The sequence below is a fragment of the Engraulis encrasicolus genome, chromosome 22, assembly GCF_034702125.1.
Source record: "Engraulis encrasicolus isolate BLACKSEA-1 chromosome 22, IST_EnEncr_1.0, whole genome shotgun sequence".
Taxonomy (NCBI): Eukaryota; Metazoa; Chordata; class Actinopteri; order Clupeiformes; family Engraulidae; genus Engraulis; species Engraulis encrasicolus.
In genome coordinates, this window is record NC_085878.1 from 49,220,781 (window position 1) to 49,244,890 (window position 24,110).

Here is a 24,110-nt window from a genome sequence, read left to right on the forward strand (position 1 = left end):
GAGACTGTACTGAGGCCTCTCATGGACCTATTGGATAAGAAGTATGTTATACACACACATGCGCACACATATACATACATATACACACACACACGCATGCACACGCATACACATGGACACACACACACACGCATACCCGCGCGCACATACACACACACATACACATGCATAAACACACACATACACATACACACACACACACACACACACACACACACACACACGGACGCACACACGGACACACGGATGCACACACACTCACTGACACACACACACACACTCATGGGCAATGACTTATTAAGCAATGCCAGACAAGAGAGGGAGATTTTTTTATGCACACGCTGTACTGTACCTAAAGTATAGTCATTGGTGCATGGAGAAACATAGAGTAAAGTAGCCCAGGCAGAGAAAACCCCAAATCCTGCAGCATTTCTTCAATTTGCATACATATTGTGTTCTTCATTTGATCTAGCAAAGCCTCATATAATCAAACAGTCCAGACAAATGTTTGACATTGCGGCGATTGCACGATTGCAGCATGTGTCCGTGTAAGGACATAAAAAATGGGAAAAAAAAAACATAAAGTAGGGAACTAAAACCGAGTAAACTGGGGAGCGGGTTATACAGTACCACTTGCCTTCTGGTTCACTATTAGTGCAACGTGGAGGTCAGTAGAGAATTATCCCCCAGTCTCATAATCATATGCAAATATTCAAATCCTCTTTTGTGTACAGAACGTCAACCACAGCTTCAGAAAGCCACCGCTTCACATCCACACCACCCCACCCCACCCCCACCCCTCATATGCCACACTACTGACTACTGCCATATAGTATCTGCAGTATAGTACATCATGCACAAAACCCCTCCCCCAACACACACACACACACACACACACACACACACACACACACACACACACACACACACACACACACACACACACACACACACACACACACACACACACACACACACACACACACACACACACACACACACACTTCCCCACCACCCCACCCCACTCCTCATATGCTACCACTGCCTTTGCACTGTATATATACTGTATGTACATCATCCTCGAAAGCCCCTCCCCCACAGCATACACACACGTGTGCACGTGTACACACACGCACACGCACACACACACACACACACACACAGTACACACACCAGCACCCCACCACCCCACCACCACCGCCTCCCCATAATCCCAGTATGTTGCTGCATAATCACTTCAAGGTTTACTTCTGAATTGCATATCAGAGGTTACTGGAGCCAACCCTGGATCAGAGTGTGCTGGCTACCTATGGGCTGTGCCCTGGTACTGTATGTGGATTGAGTGGCCTCTGGGATGTGTCCTGGCACTGTAGTCCTACTCGGCCTCATTTAGGCAGCCCAAGAGTGGGGGTGCCAGGGCACCACTGCATCCCCCATTCTGGCACCTATGCCTGGTACTGTAGTCCTACTCTGTGTTATCTGGGTTGTGTCCTGGCGCTGTATGCCTACTTGGTAGCATGTTGTGCCCTGGTACTGTCGGTGAGAGTCTCTCAGGTTCCTTGGTTGGAACCCAAATGCCCTTATGAGACCATGGCTGTGATGAAATCACACTATCATAAACTGAAATTAAAATTGAATCTAGCAGCCCTTTTCCAAAAAGCAATTTGAATAAAATATCCATGAATCTTGCTTAGGAATAGATTTTAAGGTAGCATTGCAGCAATTGGAACTGACTTAATCGTATCTGATATTTCTTTACCCAATAAAAACCTCAGATCAGTGCTTTTTACTGACATTATCGGAGAAGACACAATAAAAGGGCAATCATTTTGAATACGGATACATGGCATTTTGAAAAAGAGCTCTTCAATTACAGGTACTGAGAGCTGCTGTGTTGTTCTTACGTAAATAGCTTGGTGCTGTTCAAAACAGGAAATAATGTCCACAACATCAAGACTCTCATTACTTTCTTCTTAATTGTTATGTTCTCTTTAATTATGTTTCGGGCCTCGGTATGCACATGTTTGATGAAGGTGCATACCAATTAAAAAAGTAATTGTTGGAAGCCCCGGTGATGCAGACTTTCTTTCCTTTTATTCATTATATAACAGGCTTCCCTTAGTCCAGTACCCAGACGGGTTTAAGTGGATGTGTACGTGCATGCATGTGTGTTGTTTTGTTGTGATTTAAGTGGATGTGCTTTCTTGTTTGTTTGTTTGTTGTCCAGCTTGATGCTGTTTGCGAAGATCTGCGAGAAGACGGTTCTAAAGAGGGTTCTAAAGGAGCTCTGGAAGATCGTGCTGAATACCATCGAGAGGCAGATCGTCCTGCCTCCCCTGACGGACCAGTCGGTAAGTCATTACGCCTGCGTGCGTACACGTGCACATACACACACACACACACACACACACACACACACACACACACACACACACACACACACACACACACACACACACACACACACCTCACACACACCTCACACACACCACACACAAACACGCACAAGCACACACGCAGACCCACAGACATGCACATGCAAATTCGCACTAGCCAACACCAAGGAGCAGATTGCCTTGCCTCGCTTCTCATTCTGTAAGCTGTCACACACACACACACACACACACACACACACACACACACACACACACACACACACACACACACACACACACACACATATTCACACTTATCACCACTGAGAGACGGATTATCTTGCCTCCCTTAACGGCCTGTAAGCCATCACACACGTACACACCGATGCACACACACACACACACACACACACATGCACACACACACACACACACACACACACACACACACACACACACACACACACACACTCACACACACACGCATGCACACACAAACAAACACACACACACACACTCACACACACGCACACACACACACACACACACTCACACACACGCACACACACACACACATGCACACATGCACACTCGCACACAGTCACACAAAACACATTTTGAGATTCGCAGCGCCATTAAAAGGGAGGCAGATTGTCTTGCCACTGTTGACGGGCCAGGCTGTTTTCCATGGCACCCTCCTCCCTGCCTCTCTGTGAGGATCACACTCGCTTGGTGCTGGGTGGCAGACATCACTACCACTCCTACCATTCACTCCGTCATTCATTCAGATCTGCCTTCAAGTGTCACACAGCAATGCTACTCCCTTTCTACTGATTCACTGTGGCGTTTTATGTCAACGTTTTTCACTCTAACCTTCCCTTGCTTGCTGGTGCTTTCTTGCCTGCCTTGCCTTTTCAGCCTGCATCAATAGCCCCAACAAGTAGCAAGCGTACAGCCTCGTTCAGTGGGGCTGCATTCACGCGCAGCACCTCAGGAGAGAGGGAATAAATAAAAAAGAGACCCACAAACACAAACACCATCTTTCTTCACCCGCTGGTGTAGACATGGCACTGTCAGACCTGGCATGGGTGCCCCTCAGGCTCTGAGCTCAGCAGATCGAGTTTGGTTAAAAAAATATATAAAAACGAAATAAATAATAAATGCTCTTTTATCTGCCGCTTGCAGACTGAGCTGGCTGTCTTTGTTCAATGCATTAAGCTGCGGCAGCACTCTGCCCTCCGTACACCTGCATCGTCACCAGGGCCGCTGACAGCTTTTTCTGGGCCCAGGACAAAGTCTTCTGAAAGGACACCCTCATCCAATACATTCAATGTAATGGAAACCCAATGTTGGGCCTCCTATATACCTGGGCCTGGGACCAATGACCCCTTTGTCTCCTCCTGGTGGCTTCCCTGATCATAACAGTATTCCACTATAGCTCCTCTATGAGCTCTGCATTCCAATCATGCTGAAAAAAAAATATGTGTAAAAGGAAATTCTCTGACACACAAGAAATAAAAAAGAGAAAGAAAGAAGAAAGAAAACATCCTTGACATTTTAGCGAGCTAGATATGTGGCACTGTGGTCTCTGTGAGTGAGGTTGCACTTTCTTTATCGCTAAACCACAGGACAATTGTTGGCATATTTCTGTCTTGAGTTTGTCTCATTAAAACAAATTCCTCATTCTTCTGTTTTTTGTTCTCTTTGTCTTTTTCTCTCTCTCTCTCTCTCTCTCTCTCTCTCTCTCTCTCTCTCTCTCTCTCTCTCTCTCTCTCGCTCTCTCTCGCTCTCTCTCTCTCTCTCCACAGCAAGGGGCACAGATGATATTTAGTGCTGCAAAGGACCTGGGCCAATTATCCAAACTCAAGGTAAGCCTGGAGAATGCCCAAATCTTTTATTTATTTACAAAGTGCTGCATGGTAATACTGTACGCCTTTGGTTCGGTTCAAATTCATAAAGCGTTCAGCACCAGCTTCCCATTGCTAGGAATCGTCCATAAACTCGTAGTGTGTTTGAACCCTTAGAGCCTATGTTATAACCTGTCACCAAAATTGTAATTGCTATGTCTTAATCTGTTACTTAAGGCTCTCAGTAATGTCATAGCAATGTTGTTATGATCAGGGCTCTAAATTAACTTTTTCCATCACCAGCCAATTTGGCTAGTGGACATTTTTTCTTACCAGCCAAATAGAAGTTCAACTAGCCATTTTTTTAATCTCACCAAAATAAACTAGGCCTATGCATTAGGCTAGTTATTTTTTTAAATTATGGTCATTTTGTTCAACTATTTCCACAACACAGATACACTATAGGCCTGCATAGGCTACTATATGCCTACATAATAAGCATATTATACTATATATTTTTTCATTATTTTATAACTTTATTTTTTACTTTCATTACTTAGGCCTAATCAATTTGATTAGTTTTTGTTCAATTCCTCTGGAAACAGCTGAATCACATCACACAAGCCACTCACATAACAGACCTTTAACATACAGTAACCAAGCACACAGCCAAACACTTCAAAACCTCACATACGCACACCCCAAGGAAGGAGAAGAGATGAAAGGAAAAGGAGAGGAGAGAGGAGGAGCGCAACAAAATGACAAGAAGCCTAGTTTAACTAAAAGTAAATAATATCTCGGGAATCTTCGCTTCCTTTGTTACTTCCACAGCTTCGTCGTTGGCTGCTTTTTTTCTTTTCCGATGGCGTGTGCTTTCCAACTTAGTTGCGCCAGGACTCGGAACATTTCAGAAGACAACTGAACTGACAGCTACGGTCACACTACTCTGACAGTCAGCTCTCCCCCTCTGCCCTTGTCGCTATTAACGTCACTATTATTACGGTTACAATTAGCCTACTACTAGCATTCACCAACACACAGAACCTTGCTCTAACCCCCGCCACATTCTCATCACTCGCACAAAACATAGCCTACAGAACAGAAGTAGCTCTGCGTTAGTCCTGTCATTGAAACGGTCAGGGCCTCGCTGCTTCAAAAATGCAGCCTGTTACAGCAAGGTTCATATAGTAATAATAGCAGTAGTGACGTTAAAAAAGGTTGTAGCGAAAGCGACGAGAGCTTAGGAGGAGAGCTGAGTGTCAGAATAGTGTGAGCGCAGTGTAGCTGACAGAAGGCTGGTCGTCTGAAATGTTTTCAATCCTGGCGCGTGCAACAGCATGGAGTTGCTGCTCGCTGCACTGGAAAGCCCACGGTGGGAGGCTACGTCGTGACGCTAGTGTCCATGGGTAATGTAGGAAATCTCACCGTCTAACGTTCGTCAGAGCAGCGGTTTACCGTTCATAATTTACTGCACTCCGGCGCTACTAGCCAAATTGGCGGGTAGGTATTTTTTTCTACTAGCCAAAATGAATTTTCACCCGTGTTTGGCGTGTGTTAATTTAGAGCCCTGGTTATGATGTAGTTGAAGATTTTCCGCAAGTAGTGAATAGGCCCGCCGGCGACCCCATCTGCAGTAAGAGCCTACCCTTATATTGCAGGTTTTAATAGGTACATGTCAGTGTGGGAACTGAATCAAACGCCACACTAAGTATGTGTATAATAAATCACACAGTACTGGTCCGTCCGTCAGTCCGTTGTGCACCCAACCATTTTTTTCATCGCCTCATCTGATCTGAGTGGAGAAGTACATTAGATATGCATTAGAATTGCACTTTTCCCAGCCAGCGTCAGCCGGTCGGCGATGAAAGGAAATTCAAATGTAATGGTTGATTTGATGGTGGCAGCGGGGTGGCTGTGCTTCAGCCCAACAGGTGAAGCAGGGACGGTGGGAGAATAGAGAGTAGGTGGGGGGGCTGAAAGGTGTGGATGGTGGAAGATGGTGTGGGCGGGGGGCCAGAAGAGTGATTCTTGCGGCCCCAAGCAAATGTGTCTGGAGTGGGGGGAGCAGATGAGAGGCGCCCTGGAGGAGATGAATATGACCCTGCACTAACCACTCGCAGCTCAGACGAGCGAGGGAGCATGAGAGAAAGAGAGCTTGGAGGGAGAGAAAGACAAAGAGAATGGGGGATAGAGAGAGGAGAGGGAAAGAGAGGAAAAGAGAGAGAAAGCGAGAGAGATAGAGAGAAGTTGAGAAAGAAAGAAGGAGATGGAGAGAAAGAAGTGAGAGAAAGTGAAGGAGGGAACAGAGGAGAGAAACAGAGGGAAGACAGGCAATGAAGGGAGCATTTGTAGAGTGCCAAATTACACGGGGGCTTTTGGCCATCCTGATCATCTCCTGTGCCAAGATGATTGGTGGGAGAGATCACCACACACACACACACACACACACACACACACACACACACACACACACACACACACACACACACACACACACACACACACACACACACACACATTCACACACACACACACACACACACACACCACCGAGCCTCTGTGTGCGCACACGCATGCACATTCATATACACACACGCACACACACACATGCACGCACACACACACACACACACACGCACACACACCACTGAGCCTCTGAGTCAGTCCAAATCACACAAAATTGCACACGCATGCACATTCACACACATACACATGCTCACACACACACACACACACACACACACACACACACACACACACACACACACACGCACACGCACACGCACACACCACATGAATTCTCTGTGTTGGTGCAATTACGCCCCCACCCCCCACCCCTACTCGAGCCCTCTTCTCAACCACCCCACCGCTACCCATCATGAATTCTCTGTCTTGGTCCAAATTCTTACGCTCCTGTCCCTACTCTCAGACACCCTCAGCCCACTCTGCACAGCACATGTTTTGGTGTTATATTACTTCAACGGACTCAAATACAACACTCTTCCAGTTGGTCCCAAACTCTCCCTACTAAACCCTACTAAATTCACTGTGTTGTACTTGCAATCTTCTGCCCCTTATCCATGCACATCCCACCCTACCATCCCTACTTAGCTCTACTGTCCACAGCTTGACTCTACCCACTCTACCTTCTCTCCTCAGCCCCCCTTACCCCTCCACCTCCTCTCATCTTCAGCACTCCTCTCTCATCTCTCCATCCCTACTCTCCTCAACCCGTCTCAGACCTCTACCTCAACTCACATCAACCCTCCTCAGCCAACTATACCTCCCTTCCTCAGCACTCCTCATCTCTCCATCCCTACTCTCCTCAATCCATCTCATCTCTCCATCCCTTAGTCCCCCTGTCACCTCCACTCCTCATCCCACATTACTCTTCTCAGCCCTCCTGGACAAACTACCCATTCTCTCCTCAGTTGGCTCATCCCTATGTCCCTGACATCCTCATTCCTCCGTTCTGCTCTTCTTGCCCCCCCCCCCCACTATCCTTCTATCCCTCCCCTCCTCAGTCCACCATCCTCTCTCCTGAACCTTCCAACCTTCAGCCCTCCCCTCCCCTCCTCTGCCCACTGGCCGTTCACTCCTGCTGGGCAATCACAGAGTTGCAAGCTCCCTGCAGTAGGACCTCCATGCTTAGGCACTGCTCTGGGTATCGAGCGTGTTCACTCTACTGGGTTTAAGAGTGCTGTGCATCTTTCTTTCTTTCTTTCTTTCTTTCTTTCTTTCTTTCTTTCTTTCTTTCTTTCTTTCTTTCTTTGTCTTGACTTTATTCTCTGATCTCTTCTTCTCTCTCGGTCTGTGTGTCTCTATCACAGCCTCTCAGTACCAGACTTACACTCTCTATCTTTTTGTGTGTGCTTTTGAGAGAAGCAATGAGAGAGGCCATGTAAAAAGGGGCAGATAGACAGACAGGGACCATCGGTGTGTTAAATGAAATGAGTGCCCAATGTGTGTTCAGTGGCTGCACAATGTGTGTTCAGAGGCAGTGCATAGTCCCTGGCTCCAGGTGGGGCCTGGCAGCCTGCTGTCAATTTGTGTTGGTTAAAAACGAAACTCTTTTCTTCCTTTACCTCTCTCTAAAACCCCTCTCCTCTCAACACCCCTCCCTCCTCACCAAACCCACTTCTCCTCTTTAAAAAACCCTCTCCTTTCCAACCCCCCCTCTCCTCTCCAACAACCTCCTCCGTTCTGGAAAAAAAACCTCTCTCCTCTCCAAACCCCCCTCTCCTCTCTGACACCTCCTCTCCTCCCCGCCATCATTACGCTCCTTTCATTACCATCCTGTTTCTTCTTCATCGCCGATCCCTGCAGCAATTATTGCCGACTAAGACACTGTCGCCCGCCGCGCCTGTCGTTTATCAATTCCTCATTTCCCTGGCCCTGAGCTGCAGGAGCAGGATTACAGTCTGCTCTGTCAACTGTCCTCCACACACACACTCACACACACGCACGCACACACACACACACTCATGCACACCCCGCACACACACACTCATATGCACACACACGGCACACATACACATGTGCACGCGCACACACAGACATACACAGTCACACACACGCAAATGCACACACACACACACACACACACACACACACACACACACACACACACAGACACACACACACACACACACACATATGCACACACACGGCACACATACACATGTGCGCGCACACACACACAGACCCACAGAGTCACACTCACTCACACATGCAAAGACACACACACACACACACACACACACACACACACACACACACACACACACACACACACACACACTTGAGCTAGCATATCATTTCAGCGTTGAGCAGGGAAAGTGGGTTCCATCCTCATTTGAGATACAAGACATTATCATATTAATAATCAATTTCATGGAGTAATCCACATACCTTGTAGCCTGTAACACGTGAGGTAAAATAGGAGAAGAAAGAAGAGGAGGAGGAGCAGGGATGGAAGCAGAAATTGAGAAGAAAAGAAAAGAAAAGAAAAGAAAAAAAGAAGAGAAGAGATGGAGGGGGTAGAAAGTGAAAAGGTGTGCTTGATTATAGCCTGCAGTAAATGAAACAAGAGAAGAGAAGAGAAGAGAAGAGAAGAGAAGAGAAGAGAAGAGAAGAGAAGAGAAGTAGAAGACAGAACAGAGAGGATGAGGAGTAGTTTAGAGAAAAGGCTGAGTAGCCAGTGGGAGGGAGGTGTGCATGACTGGATGGGAAGCGGAGAGTGAGTCAACCAGCTGTTAGCATATGGCAAAAAAGCGCTTACTAGACAGACTAGACTAGACTTTTTTGTCTCTCTGGCTCAGCTGTAGACACAAACTCATGATATTATTGCATGCCATGTCAGGACACCCATAGTCATCGGAATAACTTGCAGTCAGCGTGGTGTTTCAGTTGAGGAATCCTGTGCTTTTACACGGAGCGGACAGGTGTTGCATGATGCAATGTGGAACTGCTCGTTTCGTGCCGCTGCTTGACTTGTCTCCCAACGGTTGCAGACCTTCATACTTGAATCCACACGGTGCACTTTCTTGTAACGGTTACAGTGTACTCTAATGTCTCTTTTCCACTGCAAGTTTTCTGGTTAGCCTACAGCTCAACACAGTGCGACTCAGCCGTTCGTTTTTCGATTGGGCACGACACAGCTCAATCATAAAACAAAAAGTGACGGCTGAGGCGTGCTGTGTTGACCTGTAGGCCTACCAAAAAAAATAACAGTGGAAAAGAGGCATAAGTGACATTGGTTTACCCTCTGCATGGCATACTGCACCATGCTATATAGTGAAAAAAGCAGTGAATGTTTGGGATTCAGATCATGTGTGAGGTGCAGCTCTTTGAAAACAGCATGCCTCTGCTGTGAGTAAAAGCAGGAGGAAACCGTATTAAGTGACTGAGAGCACATTGTGTTGTACCACATGTAGTCTGGTACTAGAAAGTGTTTTTTTCTCCAGGTCTTAGCTTGTATAAAGTAATGGGCCCAGTACAAGGCAATAAACTAGACCGAGGTAGTCTGTGAAGGGAAAAGAAACCCCAAGTTGATTAGAGGGAGGCATGGGACATCTTTGCCCAGACAAGCCGGACTACATCGAATTGTGTGGTCTACCCAGGGTGAATAGGCCAAGCGCAATTCAATGGTCGTCTTTCAAACTGCATTTACTCACAAGAGGATCTGAGCAATTAAAGTTGTTAACCCTTAACGGTATAGCAAGGCACTGCCGGAGCCATTTCGTTATCCCGACAGGCCGAGCAACTCTGCTACAAGAACTTAACAAATTCCAACATTCCAAACAGTTGTATGAATTGGAATGTATTTCCTAGAACCCATTCCCAATCCAACCTACCCCATATGGTCACACAGACACACTCCCCACCACCCCACCCCAGAATACAACTTTTAATTGCTACCTGTCAGGCCACGTAATTAAGATGTACTGTGCAGTATACGACTCAGTATTTTAGACCTCCTGTGCCTTCATTTTTAGCAGTAGATGCAAAATCTGGCAGCAGATAGAACATTCTTAAAATAAATGTCTGACTACAGCCACTGCGGCCATGCTTTTAACTGAGTTCAAAGACTAACTTTGTTTATTCCCAGTGGACAGCAGAGATGCAATAAAAATTGCCAGAAAAATAATATTTGGAAGGACGAAAATATAACCCAAAGCAGAATGGGTTTTTCTCCAATGATCATTGGGGAATGATGAGTTTGCTGCTACTGCTGGTGCTGAAACACTGGTCGAAGAGAAAGTGGCTTAATTGGTTCTCTGCAGAAAGAAATTTATCACGCTCCTTTCTATGGTCAGTGAGGCATGGGCAGTTTGTGTGTAAAATGCGTTCAAGAAGCTCTAGTCTCTGGGACTTATTAGTGAAGCCAGTGAGTGTGTGGTGACTTTAATAGAGAGTAATGGGCAATACTGGATATTCTCCCATCCTGCAGTCCTGTCAACGCACATTCTGCCGGAGTTAACACCTAATCAATACACTTCGACAAAGCATTAAAACTGTTGTATGGGAACTGATCTTTTAAAAAATTGACCTTTAATGTGAATCAATCGATGGACATCTTCCCTGGTATCAACCTTCACCTTACAGGAAAACACACACACTCTACTTATACTGTACATGCAGGACGCGCACACACACACACACATACACACACACACACACACACACACACACACACACACACACACACACACACACACACACACACACACACACGAACACACACACACAAACACACACACACACACACACACACACACACACACACACACACACACACACATACTGACTGTGTAACACACAACACAAACCAATCAGCAGATGCAGAGAGTGGAAACCAAATCTCATCTGTGTCCACACTTCCGGCTATTGATTGAAACCCAGCTCCTTAACTCTTGTCAAAGGGAGGGGACATGTCTTGAATGCCCCTCCATCCGCTGATCAAAGGATTACATGCAACTTGGGTTTCACCACCCAGGGTCTGGCTCAGTTCCTGTTCGATCCGCTGTGTCCAGCAGGCTACACCACCCTGCAGTTTAATTGCTCTAGGGATGGGCTCTCTGTAGCCTTATAATGCACACAGCCATAGCATTACACTACTATGGCATATAGTATGTATACTGTAATAGAAAAGCAGTATTCTATTTCATATTGGTTCATATTGAAGTCTGATGGAGCCTTGATGGTGATTTGTAAATTTACAGTGTAGATATTTTTTATTATTGTAGCCTTGTAATGTATATCGCTCCCTACGCCAGTGGAATGCTTGCCTGGCTCTTGCCCGACCTGCAGTTCCATGCAGTTTTGTGAGCTCCACAACTAGGTCTGGGAGCGCTTGCATTGGCTCCGCCTACACAATGCATGGCTTTATCCATCATTCTGCCCGTCCTTGACACAAACAAATACCTTCAAAAACATTTTCTGTTGATCTCTAAAGCGTCATCAATATAGTCTTTAATCTGTCCTGCGACTCCTCAATGTGAGGTGCCTTTGATATTGAAGCAATACATGCTCTGATTAATTTCTGATAAGAGAAATTGAATCCTGCTACAGTCTCCCAGACCTCCGTGTGTGTTGGAGCTCCACCAGGGGGCTCCAGAGCTACACACACACAGAGGTGTGGTGAGAACCAGGCTAGTGGAATGCTGTACCGATCTGAGACGATCTAAATGCATGAATAGAATTAAAGAATCTTTGTCTGTACTAGTCGTTGAAAAAAGGTTTCTACATATGGTGCATTCCCCAGAGGTAGGAGCTTCCTAGTAGGCAACCAGAAGGCAGCTACCTCCCACTTGAAAGCGTTCCAACCAGCAAGCCAACCAAACTACAAACATGGAAGGACAAAAATACATATCCACTTCTCTAAGATGTCAGCAATGTAAACAATGAGTTGTAAACAACACCATGCGTTTTTTTTTCATGTAGCCGCATTTCATCTTTGAAAGAGGCAATGCCAATAGCTACACCTTAGAAAGGTTCATGGGCGGTTTTGCAAAGTTAACCTGTCCAAATAAACTCTATTTGTCCATAGAATGGTGATTGCTGAGTAATGTGCAACATAAACTATTCTTAACTCTGTGCGCTGCCATTGCTGTGATGACATCACGATTGTCAATGGGACGAAGTCGGTTTGCTTCGCTTTTGCCCCAGCTCGCGACTTGAACATTCCGCTTCAACGGGCGTTCCAATGCATTTCATCAAGTAGGAGGTCAGAAACATCCCATCTCCCAACCCTGGGGAACGCACCAATAGTGCTACTTTGACATCACATGGAGTCTTTAGTAATACATTACGACTTGGGAATTGCCATTCGGGTAGCAGCAAATTCACTTTTTAAGGGAAAGACAGAAAAATAAATATATAAAATGGGATGAAAGCTTGCTCTTTATCTGTACAGATTGTGCCTGGAGTTCAGATGAAGATTAGGCAAAGTGTGTGCCAGCAGTATACGAGGGATTAGTGGCAAGTAGTGCCACAGATCAGGGTCTCCCTCCAACATCTGTACAGTACAACCTCTCTCTACCACTGTCCAACATAAACACTGGGTCTCTCCCCAGCACTACAGTACACTACAACCTCTCTCTCCGTCATAAACACTGGCTGACACAATTTTTATGGCATTACATAACGCTTCAGAGTAAACAAGAGCGAGGGCTTTTAAATCTGATGCGGAGCAGGCATGTTTTACTGTATGAAACGTTTATATTTTATGCATAATATTACACGTCATTTAGCAGCCGCTCTTATCCAGGGTTATTTATAGTGAGTTACTTAGTAAAGGGGGCAGGGGACAGCCATCCCTGGAGCAAGGAGGGGATCATATGGTATGTTCGCCTTCCTGCTTAAGGGCCCCACAGCTGCCTGTGGACCAGGATGCAGCAATGGTTAATCATGGACCTGGCTGGCCCACATCTGATCTGTCCAGCTGCAGTCGGATTCAAACGTGCAATCCCCTGATCTTACAACGTGCAATCCCTACTCTCCATTTCAGCCATTAGATGAAGACAACAAAGAATTCCGCAGAAGCAATGTTCTATTTTTCATGTCCCGTTTTAGCAAAAGCAGGGGAAAAAACTCAACTCAATTCAGTGTTTCCCATACATTGAGAAAACTATGGCGGCCCGCCATAGTTTAAATTTGGCCGCCATAGTTTACGAAAATGTAAAAAAAATAAAAAATAAAAAATAAAAAAAATTTTACTTTTTTTTTTTTTTACGATATCCGTTTTTGTTGAAAACGATTTGAATTACGATTTTGAATTTCCTTCGCATTTTCCTCCTGGAGTAAATACATCCTATAGACTCTGTATTGGTTAGATAAGTAGTCCCACGGTAACACAGAATGAGGGGAAAGCATTAGGAAGTGACCGTAAGGGTATTGCAGTTGATTCATGTGTGCACACGTGTAACATCGGGTGAGTAACAGAACATGTGCGCAACGATGCGTTATGACACGTCGATATGCGAGGATCTTCGTCCAAATCGCTAGTCGCATGCATCATCGCTAACTGCGTTTACATCGCGTGCCGCGTGTAAGGGAAATGTTAGTTGTTGACATGTATGGAATTCACTTCAATTTGTGCTGTTTCTTGCTTCAGTTGTGGACAAAACGATTGGCCTAACTCACAATAGAAAGCCTTTGCTGTGCTACTGTCCCAGAGAGCTGAAAAAAAAAGCTTCATAGAAGAAGTCACACTTAACAGGGGTGTTAACCAATCCAATGAGTTCTCTCATTGCTCTCTCATTGCTCTCTCATTGCTCTCTCATTGCTCTCTCATTGCTCTCTCTCTCTCTCTCTCTCTCTCTCTCTCTCTCTCTCTCTCTCTCTCTCTCTCATAGTAGCCTACTATTTACCCATAACAAATGGTGAATTTCTGAGCCCTTTTTAATTTGTAGCCTATACCACTGAAGACATGATAATGCTTCATCATATTTTAGAAATAGGGCCTATGTGCCCTTTATATACCAAATGTTTATCATTTTGAAATTGTTTCAGTTGTTTATGACTTGTGTATGACTGAAATTATCTCTGCATACTATCAGTGCTGCATTGCTTTGTAAAGATAGGCTATTCAACACACTTTAAAAACCCACTGAAAAGATACGGCCATAGTAGCCTACTGAAAACATTTTGTTCAGAATAATGGTGATTAATAAATGGTGGTCTTAAATTTTCATACTGACATCCTTGAATTTGACTTGGTAGATCACGGCAGACCATCAACTTCAAAAGTAGATCTTGGTTAAAAAAAGGTTGGGCACCCCTGCTATAGAGAGAACCACAAGTGCTTGAAAGACAGGGATCAAAAGCATAGTCAAGTTGTTGTAGTTTACTTAGGTTTGGGAGCAATATAAAAAACCTTCAGAGAAGGGACAGTTGGGATGAGTTTACTAACACTCCCTAGGCTTTGTTTTACAGTTGTAATGAGTTTGGTGACAGACCTTCATTGACACAGCAGAGGAGACATCGGGCTGCATATAGAAATTAATGTGTAATGAATGTGAATATAGACATAAATGTGTAATATGTTGTTCAGCCCTTTTAATGGGAGGAATTAGGAAAAATTGCTGGCCCTGTGACCAGCACCCCTCATGTAGAATGTGTACGCCTACAGATATGTGTGGGGGAAAAGGCATAGCCTACCCTCTAAGACCCTTTTTGTCTATGCGTTAACAATTTCACAGTGCTCAAAAATTCTTATCTCCGCTCCTATTTTGTTTATTATTGTTTCCCAGACCCCTGNATGAGGGACGAATGAAACTGTGTTTTAAACAGAAATTATTCACTGTACTTCATTTTTTGACAATGACAATGTACTACTATTATACAAGTCATGGGTAAAATCTTATGTAGCCTTATTTCTCAAAATATAAATGGCTGAAATATAGGCCCAGGCCTACAGTTTCTCCATGCGCCAATGTCATACTGTAGTCCATGTTTTTTGCCGTTTTTGCATTTACGCTGCAAGAATACACCCCCCCCCCCCCCCCGCCCCGCCCCCCCGCAAAAAAAAGGCCCGTGTGAGAAGACCCCCCCCCCCCCCCCCCCCCCCCCCCCGACAAAATAAACCCCGGCTGCCCCCATAGTTTCCAAAATTTCTGTGGGAAACACTGCAATTCATATCTCGGATTCAGATGTGCAATCCCTTGATGTTATAAACCATTTCAACATTCCCTCATCTTTCAGATTACACAAAGCAATGTGCGGCAACAGAATTACTTTTTCCATTTCTCATTTTAGCCTTAGCGGGGGAACAAAATGCGTGTTGTCGTCACGTGTTTCTTACCTCTGACGGATCATATCACATTTCCCCCCATTTGGGTTTCCTGTGGGTCAGCAGGTACATACAGTATGCCGATGATTGACAGGACTATAAGCTGTTGATTGACAGCCGTTATTATAGCACGTCACGTCATTTCAGTCTGGAGATGGCAGGACTGGCGCCTCTCATTGCTTCTGGCCGGCTGACTGCAGTCAGTGAGATAATTCCACCAGTCTGTCGTGGAGCGCGTGCACCACTGAAGGGAACGCTAGGAACATATGGCGATTAGATTTATGGCCATTTACATTCAAGTACCCATAAATTCATAATTATACGTTTATGTTCAACTCATTTTGTGATAAATGCCATGTCATGATGCATTAAGTATCCAATTCGAGATATTTCTTGTTCTGAAATGGTGAGCTAACATCTCCCTTCTTCTCTCTCTGTCTTGCTTTTTTCCCTCTGTCTCGCTGTGTGTGTGTGTGTGTGTGTGTGTGTGTGTGTGTGTGTGTGTGTGTGTGTGTGTGTGTGTGTGTGTGCGTGCGTGCGTGCGTGCGTGCGTGCGTGCGTGCGTGCGTGCGTGCGTGCGTGTGTGGTCTGCCTCTGTGTCTCTGTGTCTTCCTGTTAGGAACATGTGATCCGTGATGAGGCTCGTAGCCTGACACCGCGCCAGTGTGCAGCCATGGATTTAGTGCTTCCTACCATCAAGGTATCAGTCTTCCTTCTTTCTATTCCTCTCTCTCATTCATCACTCTCTTTCTCTCTCTCCATCCTTTCTCCCCAATCTTTCTGTCATTTATTCTCTCTCTCTCTCTCTCTCTCTCTTTCTTCTACCGCTCCATCTGTCCCTTTTAGGACCTCTTGTATTTTTCTTTTTCAAGTCCAAGTTGAAAGCACACACATTTCCTTTCCCCAGCCAGATAGCCTGATATATAAAGCCAGTCTTTTCCGTTCCTTTGAAGCGTGCCATGGTTGCAGTTCAAGACCAGGCAGCGTCTTATTCCCTGCTGTCTGCCTTCCTGTCATCACTCCCCTTCTCATTAATCTCCTTTCAAGCTTCTGCTGGGCCTTAAGTGTGGTCCTTAAAAACAAAAAGATGTGTTTGTGTTTGTCTTCCACTAGCTCACAGAAGTTTTACCTTGAACAGGCTTACCTGGTTGCGGGACTTGTGAATTCATTCAATACCTGGTTACATATTCTGGACATTCATGACATATTTCACCTTTACTGCATTTCCATCTACCGTATTTGTATTGTATCCAGATATTCTTGTGCGTCTGGTGGTCTTTTTCAAAGGACATGCTATGACACATGCTACAGACATGCTTTACCTCCCTCCTGCTCTGTGAGTGTTTTATTAAGTTGGATGTTTTGAGGCCCGGCCTTGATACTAATGTGTTGACTGTATATGTGGGCCTAACATAAATATCTGTGCCTTTCAGAAGCACACCACAATTGCACCTTTTACATGTTTACTTCCCTGCTGTATTGTGTACATGTCAGTGGTCTAGATTGCTTTGAGGCCCGTCCTTGATAGTAATATGTTGACTGGATGGTACGTGTCTGTGTGTGTGTGTGTGTGTGTGCGTGTGTGTGTGTGTGTGTGTGTGTGTGTGTGTGTGTGTGTGTGTGTGTGTGTGTGTGTGTGTGTGTGTTTCATATGCATTAGCAAGCTTTGCCTTCAGGAGCCTCATGTGATTGCAGTGGTTATTATCCTTTCGAAATCTTCCTTCCATGTTCCATATTCCCACACATGTGCTGTAATCACCCCTGCTGCATGGTGTGTGTTTTATTGGTCTGGGTACTTTTGAAGCCTGACCTTGATGGTAATGAGTCATGCGCGCATCTCTGTTGTATTGCGATGCTACAGAAAGATGCGGCCTTCGTTATTGCTTTCCTCCCGCAGGTGTAGGTGTAATTATTGCGGAGATTATTTTTTTAGGCCGGAGATGATTTTCTTAGTCGACCGCCTGCCACGATCTGGCTCAAGCTGTGTCCTGTGTGCAGCCGCAACGCAACGAAGCGCAGCGCCGCCCCACGGAACCTCCTGGACTTTAATTGATTCTCTGGTCTCCAAGGAGATCACCTCCCTCTTTAGATCAATCATGCTGGAGATTTTCACTTCATCTGTATTCCGGGCAGGACACCCAATTAAGGAAGTTAAGAAAAGCCTTGAGGAGATTTTTTCGCCCGTCAGAGTTAAAAAGGCTGCATGCCGTTTTAGTTAAACATTCTCTGCCTGCAGTTTGCAAGATGTGAAAAGAAGAGAGGAGGGTTTGGTGTCGGAGCATATGAGGGCAGAGTATGGGTGTGTTGGGTAACAGGGGGTTCAGTAACTCACAGATGCAGACAGTGGAGTACTCCGCTAGAGGAGTTATATTCTGTGTTGCATCACAGAGATGACACGACACATTGTAGAGATGTTACAGAATATCGATAGCTGAATTTTTCTCAACTTGATGTTTCATCTTACATTTACTGTCATCCAGATATAAACTTCCTATGTAGCACGTGTTGGCATTAAGAAAGCTTTTGCAGTTTGGCTTAAGGCAACTGACATATGGGATGTTAGCCAGAGCACAGATACAAAGTACCTCAGGATAACGTATTATTATTCAAAGGCAATGTTATATTTTCAGTGAATTGTGGATAATATCAAATGTTTGTCATGTTCATATTTGCACAAAGCCATCATATATGACGAAGATACAGTATCAGCAGTTTGATTCTTGACATTTTGTCCCTTTTCAGAATGAGTCATTTAGTGTTTGCTTATTCACCTGTATGCTATGAGCTGTTTAATGGTGTTGATCAGTTTCTTCCATTCCATGTTCACAATTCACGTTAGTTAACTACCCATCAATATGACAGGAAACAAAGGCTTAATATAACCATGTATATCTGTCCCCAATGTTTAGCACGAGGAATGCCATGAAAATGCCTCATAGTAGCAAGTCTTTCAACTGAGCCTCAACAAAGAAATTGGATGTTTTTCAGGTGCTTTTTGAATTTGTAGAAGCAGCAAAGACTGAGATGACAATACACAAACAAAGAGATTTATTGCCTAATTTGTCCCCTTGAAGTGTTTATTTCACTCATCATAATTAGCCAAGCAATGAAAAGGTCTAGAGGTGGCAGAACATCATAATTATCTGAGAGGAAAGACATTTTCGAGTCCAGCCTAATTCTGATTATAATTGCAGCCAAACCTAATTACCACCCTTGTTATGTTTGTAGAGTTATTTCTCTAAAAAAAATGCACAAAACTAGGCTGGAACTAACTGGAAAGTGGTTATCACTGGTTTCTCCAACTCTTCGAGCTAATTCCCTTGCCTGCTTGATCACACTGCCTCAACACGCCTCCAGTCAAGTCTGTCATGTTTACTCCACCATGTTATACTAAAGAGCTTGAAGTCCCACTGCCCACTACCTGACCAATCAATATGCTATTTTACAATCCTGCAAGACAACCAGCCGCAGGGCCAGTAGAGCGGTGACTATTGCCACTTCTTCATCAAGCCAGTGTAAGAAAAAAAAGAAGTTAAGAACCAAACTAAGAGCTATGGTGTAAGAGCAATTATCTTTTTAAAAAATGGGGATCTTTGTAATTTCGAGGCTTTGTTTGCAGGGTTTAATGGCTAAGGGGCGGATTGGAGGGGCTAAAGGCTGACTGTCTGTCTTGAAATTGACGCCGTGTGAGCCCTGGCAGAATACCAATAGGGCCCCAAGCGGCTGGCCTCTCTTTAACACAGCTGAAGGCTGAAGCAAGCAGAGAAGCGAGAGAGGAAGGAAGGGAGGGATGGAAGAGCGGGATGGAGGGAAAGAAGGAGTAGGGGAAAAACACACACACACAAACATACACACACAGGAAGTGACAGCACATCACGGAGGGTTTTTAAGAAACAAGGGGGCAGGAGCCAGCACTTGACACGGCGCTCTCGCCCCCACATTCTTAATCAGACGAAGCACTAATCGGCCCACAGAGTCGTCACGGCTGCCGCACCGCGTGCTTTAGCAGCCCGTCACAGTCAACGCCTGTGACAGTCAACATGTCCTGAGTGGGTTTCTTTTTTTCCCCCTTTAAACCCACCGAATGGATGAGGAATTAAAGTCTGGGAGATTGTTTGCCTTCGTTGCCTTGTTTGGCATGAATGATGGTCTAGCTGTCTTGACGGTGCTTACGTGTAATAGAGGACTCTGTCATCTCAGGTGAAAAACAATTATTTGCACATGTATTAACCTTTTTTGACTAAAGTTTCCCTTTTATTCTCTCTCTTCACAAAAATACTTCCATGCAGGCAATAACGGTGCATGATTCTCTCTCTCCACAGCAATACTTTCATACACATACACATTTTCCTTTTGTCTACAGCAACCATGCAAATGGTTTTGGCACACGTTTCTTGTCTCTCAATAACAATACTTCCATATTGATGTTGTTGGAAAATGTGTCTTCTCTCTCCCCAGAAATACTTCCATGCAATGGTATATGTTTTTCTCTCTCAGTAGTGATACTTCCATGTGGGTGGTAATGCTATATGTGTCGTGTCTCTCCACAGCAATACTTCCACGCGGGTGGTAATGGTCTTAAGAAGACATTCCTTGAGAAGAGTCCTGATCTGAAGTCCTTGAAGTATGCTCTCAGCCTTTACACTCAACCCACAGATGCCTTGATCAAGAAATATATATGCACCCAGACCTCCCAAGGTAAGCCCATTACACGGCTCCACTTACTTACAGCTCATGGTGGCGGGCGGGAAAGCCTTCAGATCCCCCGGGAGCACTTGGCTTGGCTGAGAGTGTCTGAGTGCCCACACAACACTACGCTGCACTACACTACACTTCACGCACACGCACACACACACACACACACACACACACACTAGCCTTGGTGGCAGTGATGCAGGGAGGTTGTTTGGGAGGGAGGGAGGGAGGGAGTTTTATCTTGGCCTTTCTCTCCTGTGCCCGTGCCTCCTCTCTCACTTTAATTACACTTTCACTCCCCCTTTAATGGCCTCGCTTGTCCTATTGTGAAGACAGAATCAGGAGGAAAAGGGGAAGAAGACTGCCGTTACACTTGTGTGTTGTGCAGTGCTGGTCACAAGAAAAGGAAAGGGGAAAAGGGAGTCAGTCCTTAGTGCTTCGGCCAGTTCTTTTGTTTGTGTTTGTGAGTTTGTGAGTATAATTTGTCAAATGTAGATCAGAGTTGGTGGATAGGGGGTTGTTCATCACGCTGTGTGCTGAGCTTTGTCTGGAGGGTAAGGGCGGTGATGGATGCATGTCCGGCACAGGCCCTAAAACCCAACTGTGGGATTGTCACTCATGGCTGACATCAAGTACACTGTTAGTCCAGTGGTGCTCTGTCTTTCTCGCCATAAGCCTGTGCAACACTGTTGCCACTTTTGTTGAGGTATTACTTCAGAGAGAGTTTTGTACTGATATTTTTCCCCGGTTTGGTCATACTTTTGAAGGTGATGAGTGGATGGGAATTTAGAATAAAGAACCTTTTTTGAAAATATGCCTACTGAACCAACCAAAATACAAAGAATATGGTTGTTGAATTAGTAAGTCTACAACAACTGTTTATATTTGTATCACCACATGTTTCATTATAATATAAGGGGAAAAGGTCACTCTTTTTTCATTTTTTGAAGCTTTGACAAAATTAGTCAAGCTACTGAGTCATAGTTTTTGGATTAGGCCAGTGTAATTCAGCTTATCCCCCATGAGGGATCCTGTGAATCGTTATCTGCAGACCCCTAGAGCATTTTAACAGCAGCGCCGCTCCGCTCGCTCTCCTGTTTTTGGTTTGAATGCCTACACAACGGCACAAACACCCTCATTGTTTACCCTGAACCATGCCCTCCCAAACAAGCACTGGTACAAATCAATTATACTCACCCTCGTGTGGGAATATAGTTCCTACACAGCAATTTAAAAGGATGCGAACTCAAGATTTTCATTCAAGCCTGACTCAAGACTCCTTGGGGCCATGCATATTCAGACTTGGTCTTCTGCCGTAGTGAGGGCTTTTCATGTGAGCAGTGTTATGAATATAAGCAATGTTGACTGAGCCATGGGATGCTGTTTGCGTTTACCCCTCCCTCCCTTGTGTCAATGTCAACACGTACGTGGATATGGATGTTGATGGGGCATTTGTTTTTTTTTTGTTTTTTTTAAAAGCTGGTGGTTGGGCTTGCTTTGTAAGGAGTGAGTTCTCACTTTGTCCCGCAGTCCCATCGCTATCTCCTAAAGAAGAGCATGTTTTCAGCGAGGACCTGTGTGGTATTGATTCTGTCTCAGGGAAAATAGATGACCCATATTGGCAGAGCGTGAGGGCCTCTGCTCCCCGGGGATGTGGGGCGGATACGTGCATTCTCAACTGGGGAGGGGAGCGGAGGCTTTAGACCTCGCGCTTTCTCACCACCACCCGTGTGTTGCTTGGCCTCTGTCCAAATCGCAAAGCAAAGGGGTCATCGAAATAATTGCTTCTTCTTCTTCTTCTTCTCTCTCTCTCTCTCTCTCTCTCTCTCTCTCTCTCTCTCTCTCTCTCTCTCTCTCTCTCTCTCTCTCTCTCTCTCTCTCTCTCTCAATGGTGCCTGTCACAACAGCACTCAGCCCAGTGCAAGAAGGTAGTATGAACCTTTTGAACTTGCATTATGTGCGCAGGATTCAGCTATGCATGTGATTTGCTTCCGCCACAATTTCTTTTGCTTGAGCCACTTTTATGAAGCTACTGTATGGCCTCCTCACTTTTACTTTGAAGCACATCTCAAGAAAAAGCTTGTTTCCTCAATTCATAAACATGGCGGAACATATCAAACTGCAACCAGCTTGGAAGCTACTACAGCCCAGCCTCATTACGCTCAGCAGTTCTCTGGTCTCCTACGGTATGTAGTACATTTTGTGGAGTTCATGCAACACTGAGCAGAACTTAACACTCATGGTGTTGGTATGTTTGTAGGTGTTGGATGAACTTTACAAAACGTACTGTGTATTGGCCCATTTCTCAAATTGAAAAGTGCTGCTTCTACTAACTTTGAAAATATTAAGTCTGTGTGTTACATGGGTCTTTTTATGTCGGGTGGACTTGTACTATTTTTCAAGTATAATGAACACATATCTGCAATACTTGAAAAGAAGGCCTTAAAAATAGTACAAAGATCCATGCAGGACATTGACTTTTTAAGTTTGTCCTTAGCAGCATCTTAAATCCTACAGCATAAATACATGTGTACATATGGTCAATATCCATTGAATAGAAAGGCAGGACACTGATTTCCAAGTCCCTTTGTTTTAATGCAGCTGGAGAGATTTTGGTTTTCAGAAGTTGACAAGCCATTTGTTCTTAATGTGAGAATAGCAGAGCCTCTCACTATCAGAGGGGCAGAAACGTTACCAGTGAGGAATGAGTTATTGCCATTGTAGCCATGTTGGAAATTCTGCTCAGGCAGCCAGTCGCTAATATAGTGAATATTGCTTTGAAATCTCATTCTTCCCAGCTCATTAATCTCTGTCATGTGAGCAGCCAAATGTAGTCATTGGGAGGAGCACGCCCCTCGTTTGTACAGACTATGCCGTCCTTTGCCGCTGTCAGACACCATCGGTTAGTTACACATTGGGTTTGCATTGAATATCAAAATCAAATAAGAATTTGACCGGTCTGGCTCGCCTGGATGTTGTGCTTTTTGTATTAACCCTGTGTGTGACCACCCATTTTAAATAGCCCCAGGGGAGTAATGGATGAGGGTGGGTCGTTTTCAATGCGTGCTCTCTGTGCACTTATTACACTGTTAAATGGCAATGTAAACTTCATTGATGGGTCCACTTGGCTCCAGAGGCTAAAGTTCAGTACCTCGTATTTCTTACAGTCTCTCCCAAAGTCAGTTCATTTCATTTGCACAGTTCTTCAGCCAAGTAGCCTAAAGAAGCTGATTACTGAAATCCCTGGAATTTAGTATCGGTATAACCAGGTCATTTTGAAAAATGTGGTGCTGAACTGTAGCTTCTGAATCCGTCACTTGAAATCAGAAAGCCACAAAAAGAAGAACAAGCAACGTGGTTTCTTTCCAGTTGCGAGCACCTTGCAGACAGATTGTCTCC

The 24,110-nt window shown here is 44.9% G+C and overlaps 1 protein-coding gene across 1 annotated transcript in view; it reads left to right on the top strand.

Annotated features, from left to right (window-relative positions):
* Nucleotides 1-24,110, top strand: part of LOC134438832 (protein unc-13 homolog C) — a 178,642-nt gene that overhangs the window by 139,655 nt on the left and 14,877 nt on the right. The window contains exons 26-30 of the mRNA XM_063188513.1: nucleotides 1-41; nucleotides 2,228-2,351; nucleotides 4,184-4,243; nucleotides 16,636-16,716; nucleotides 20,567-20,714. The exon at nucleotides 1-41 is cut by the window's left edge and continues 91 nt beyond it. Coding sequence (XP_063044583.1) covers nucleotides 1-41; nucleotides 2,228-2,351; nucleotides 4,184-4,243; nucleotides 16,636-16,716; nucleotides 20,567-20,714 — 454 coding nt within the window. The remainder of the gene's footprint in view (nucleotides 42-2,227; nucleotides 2,352-4,183; nucleotides 4,244-16,635; nucleotides 16,717-20,566; nucleotides 20,715-24,110) is intronic.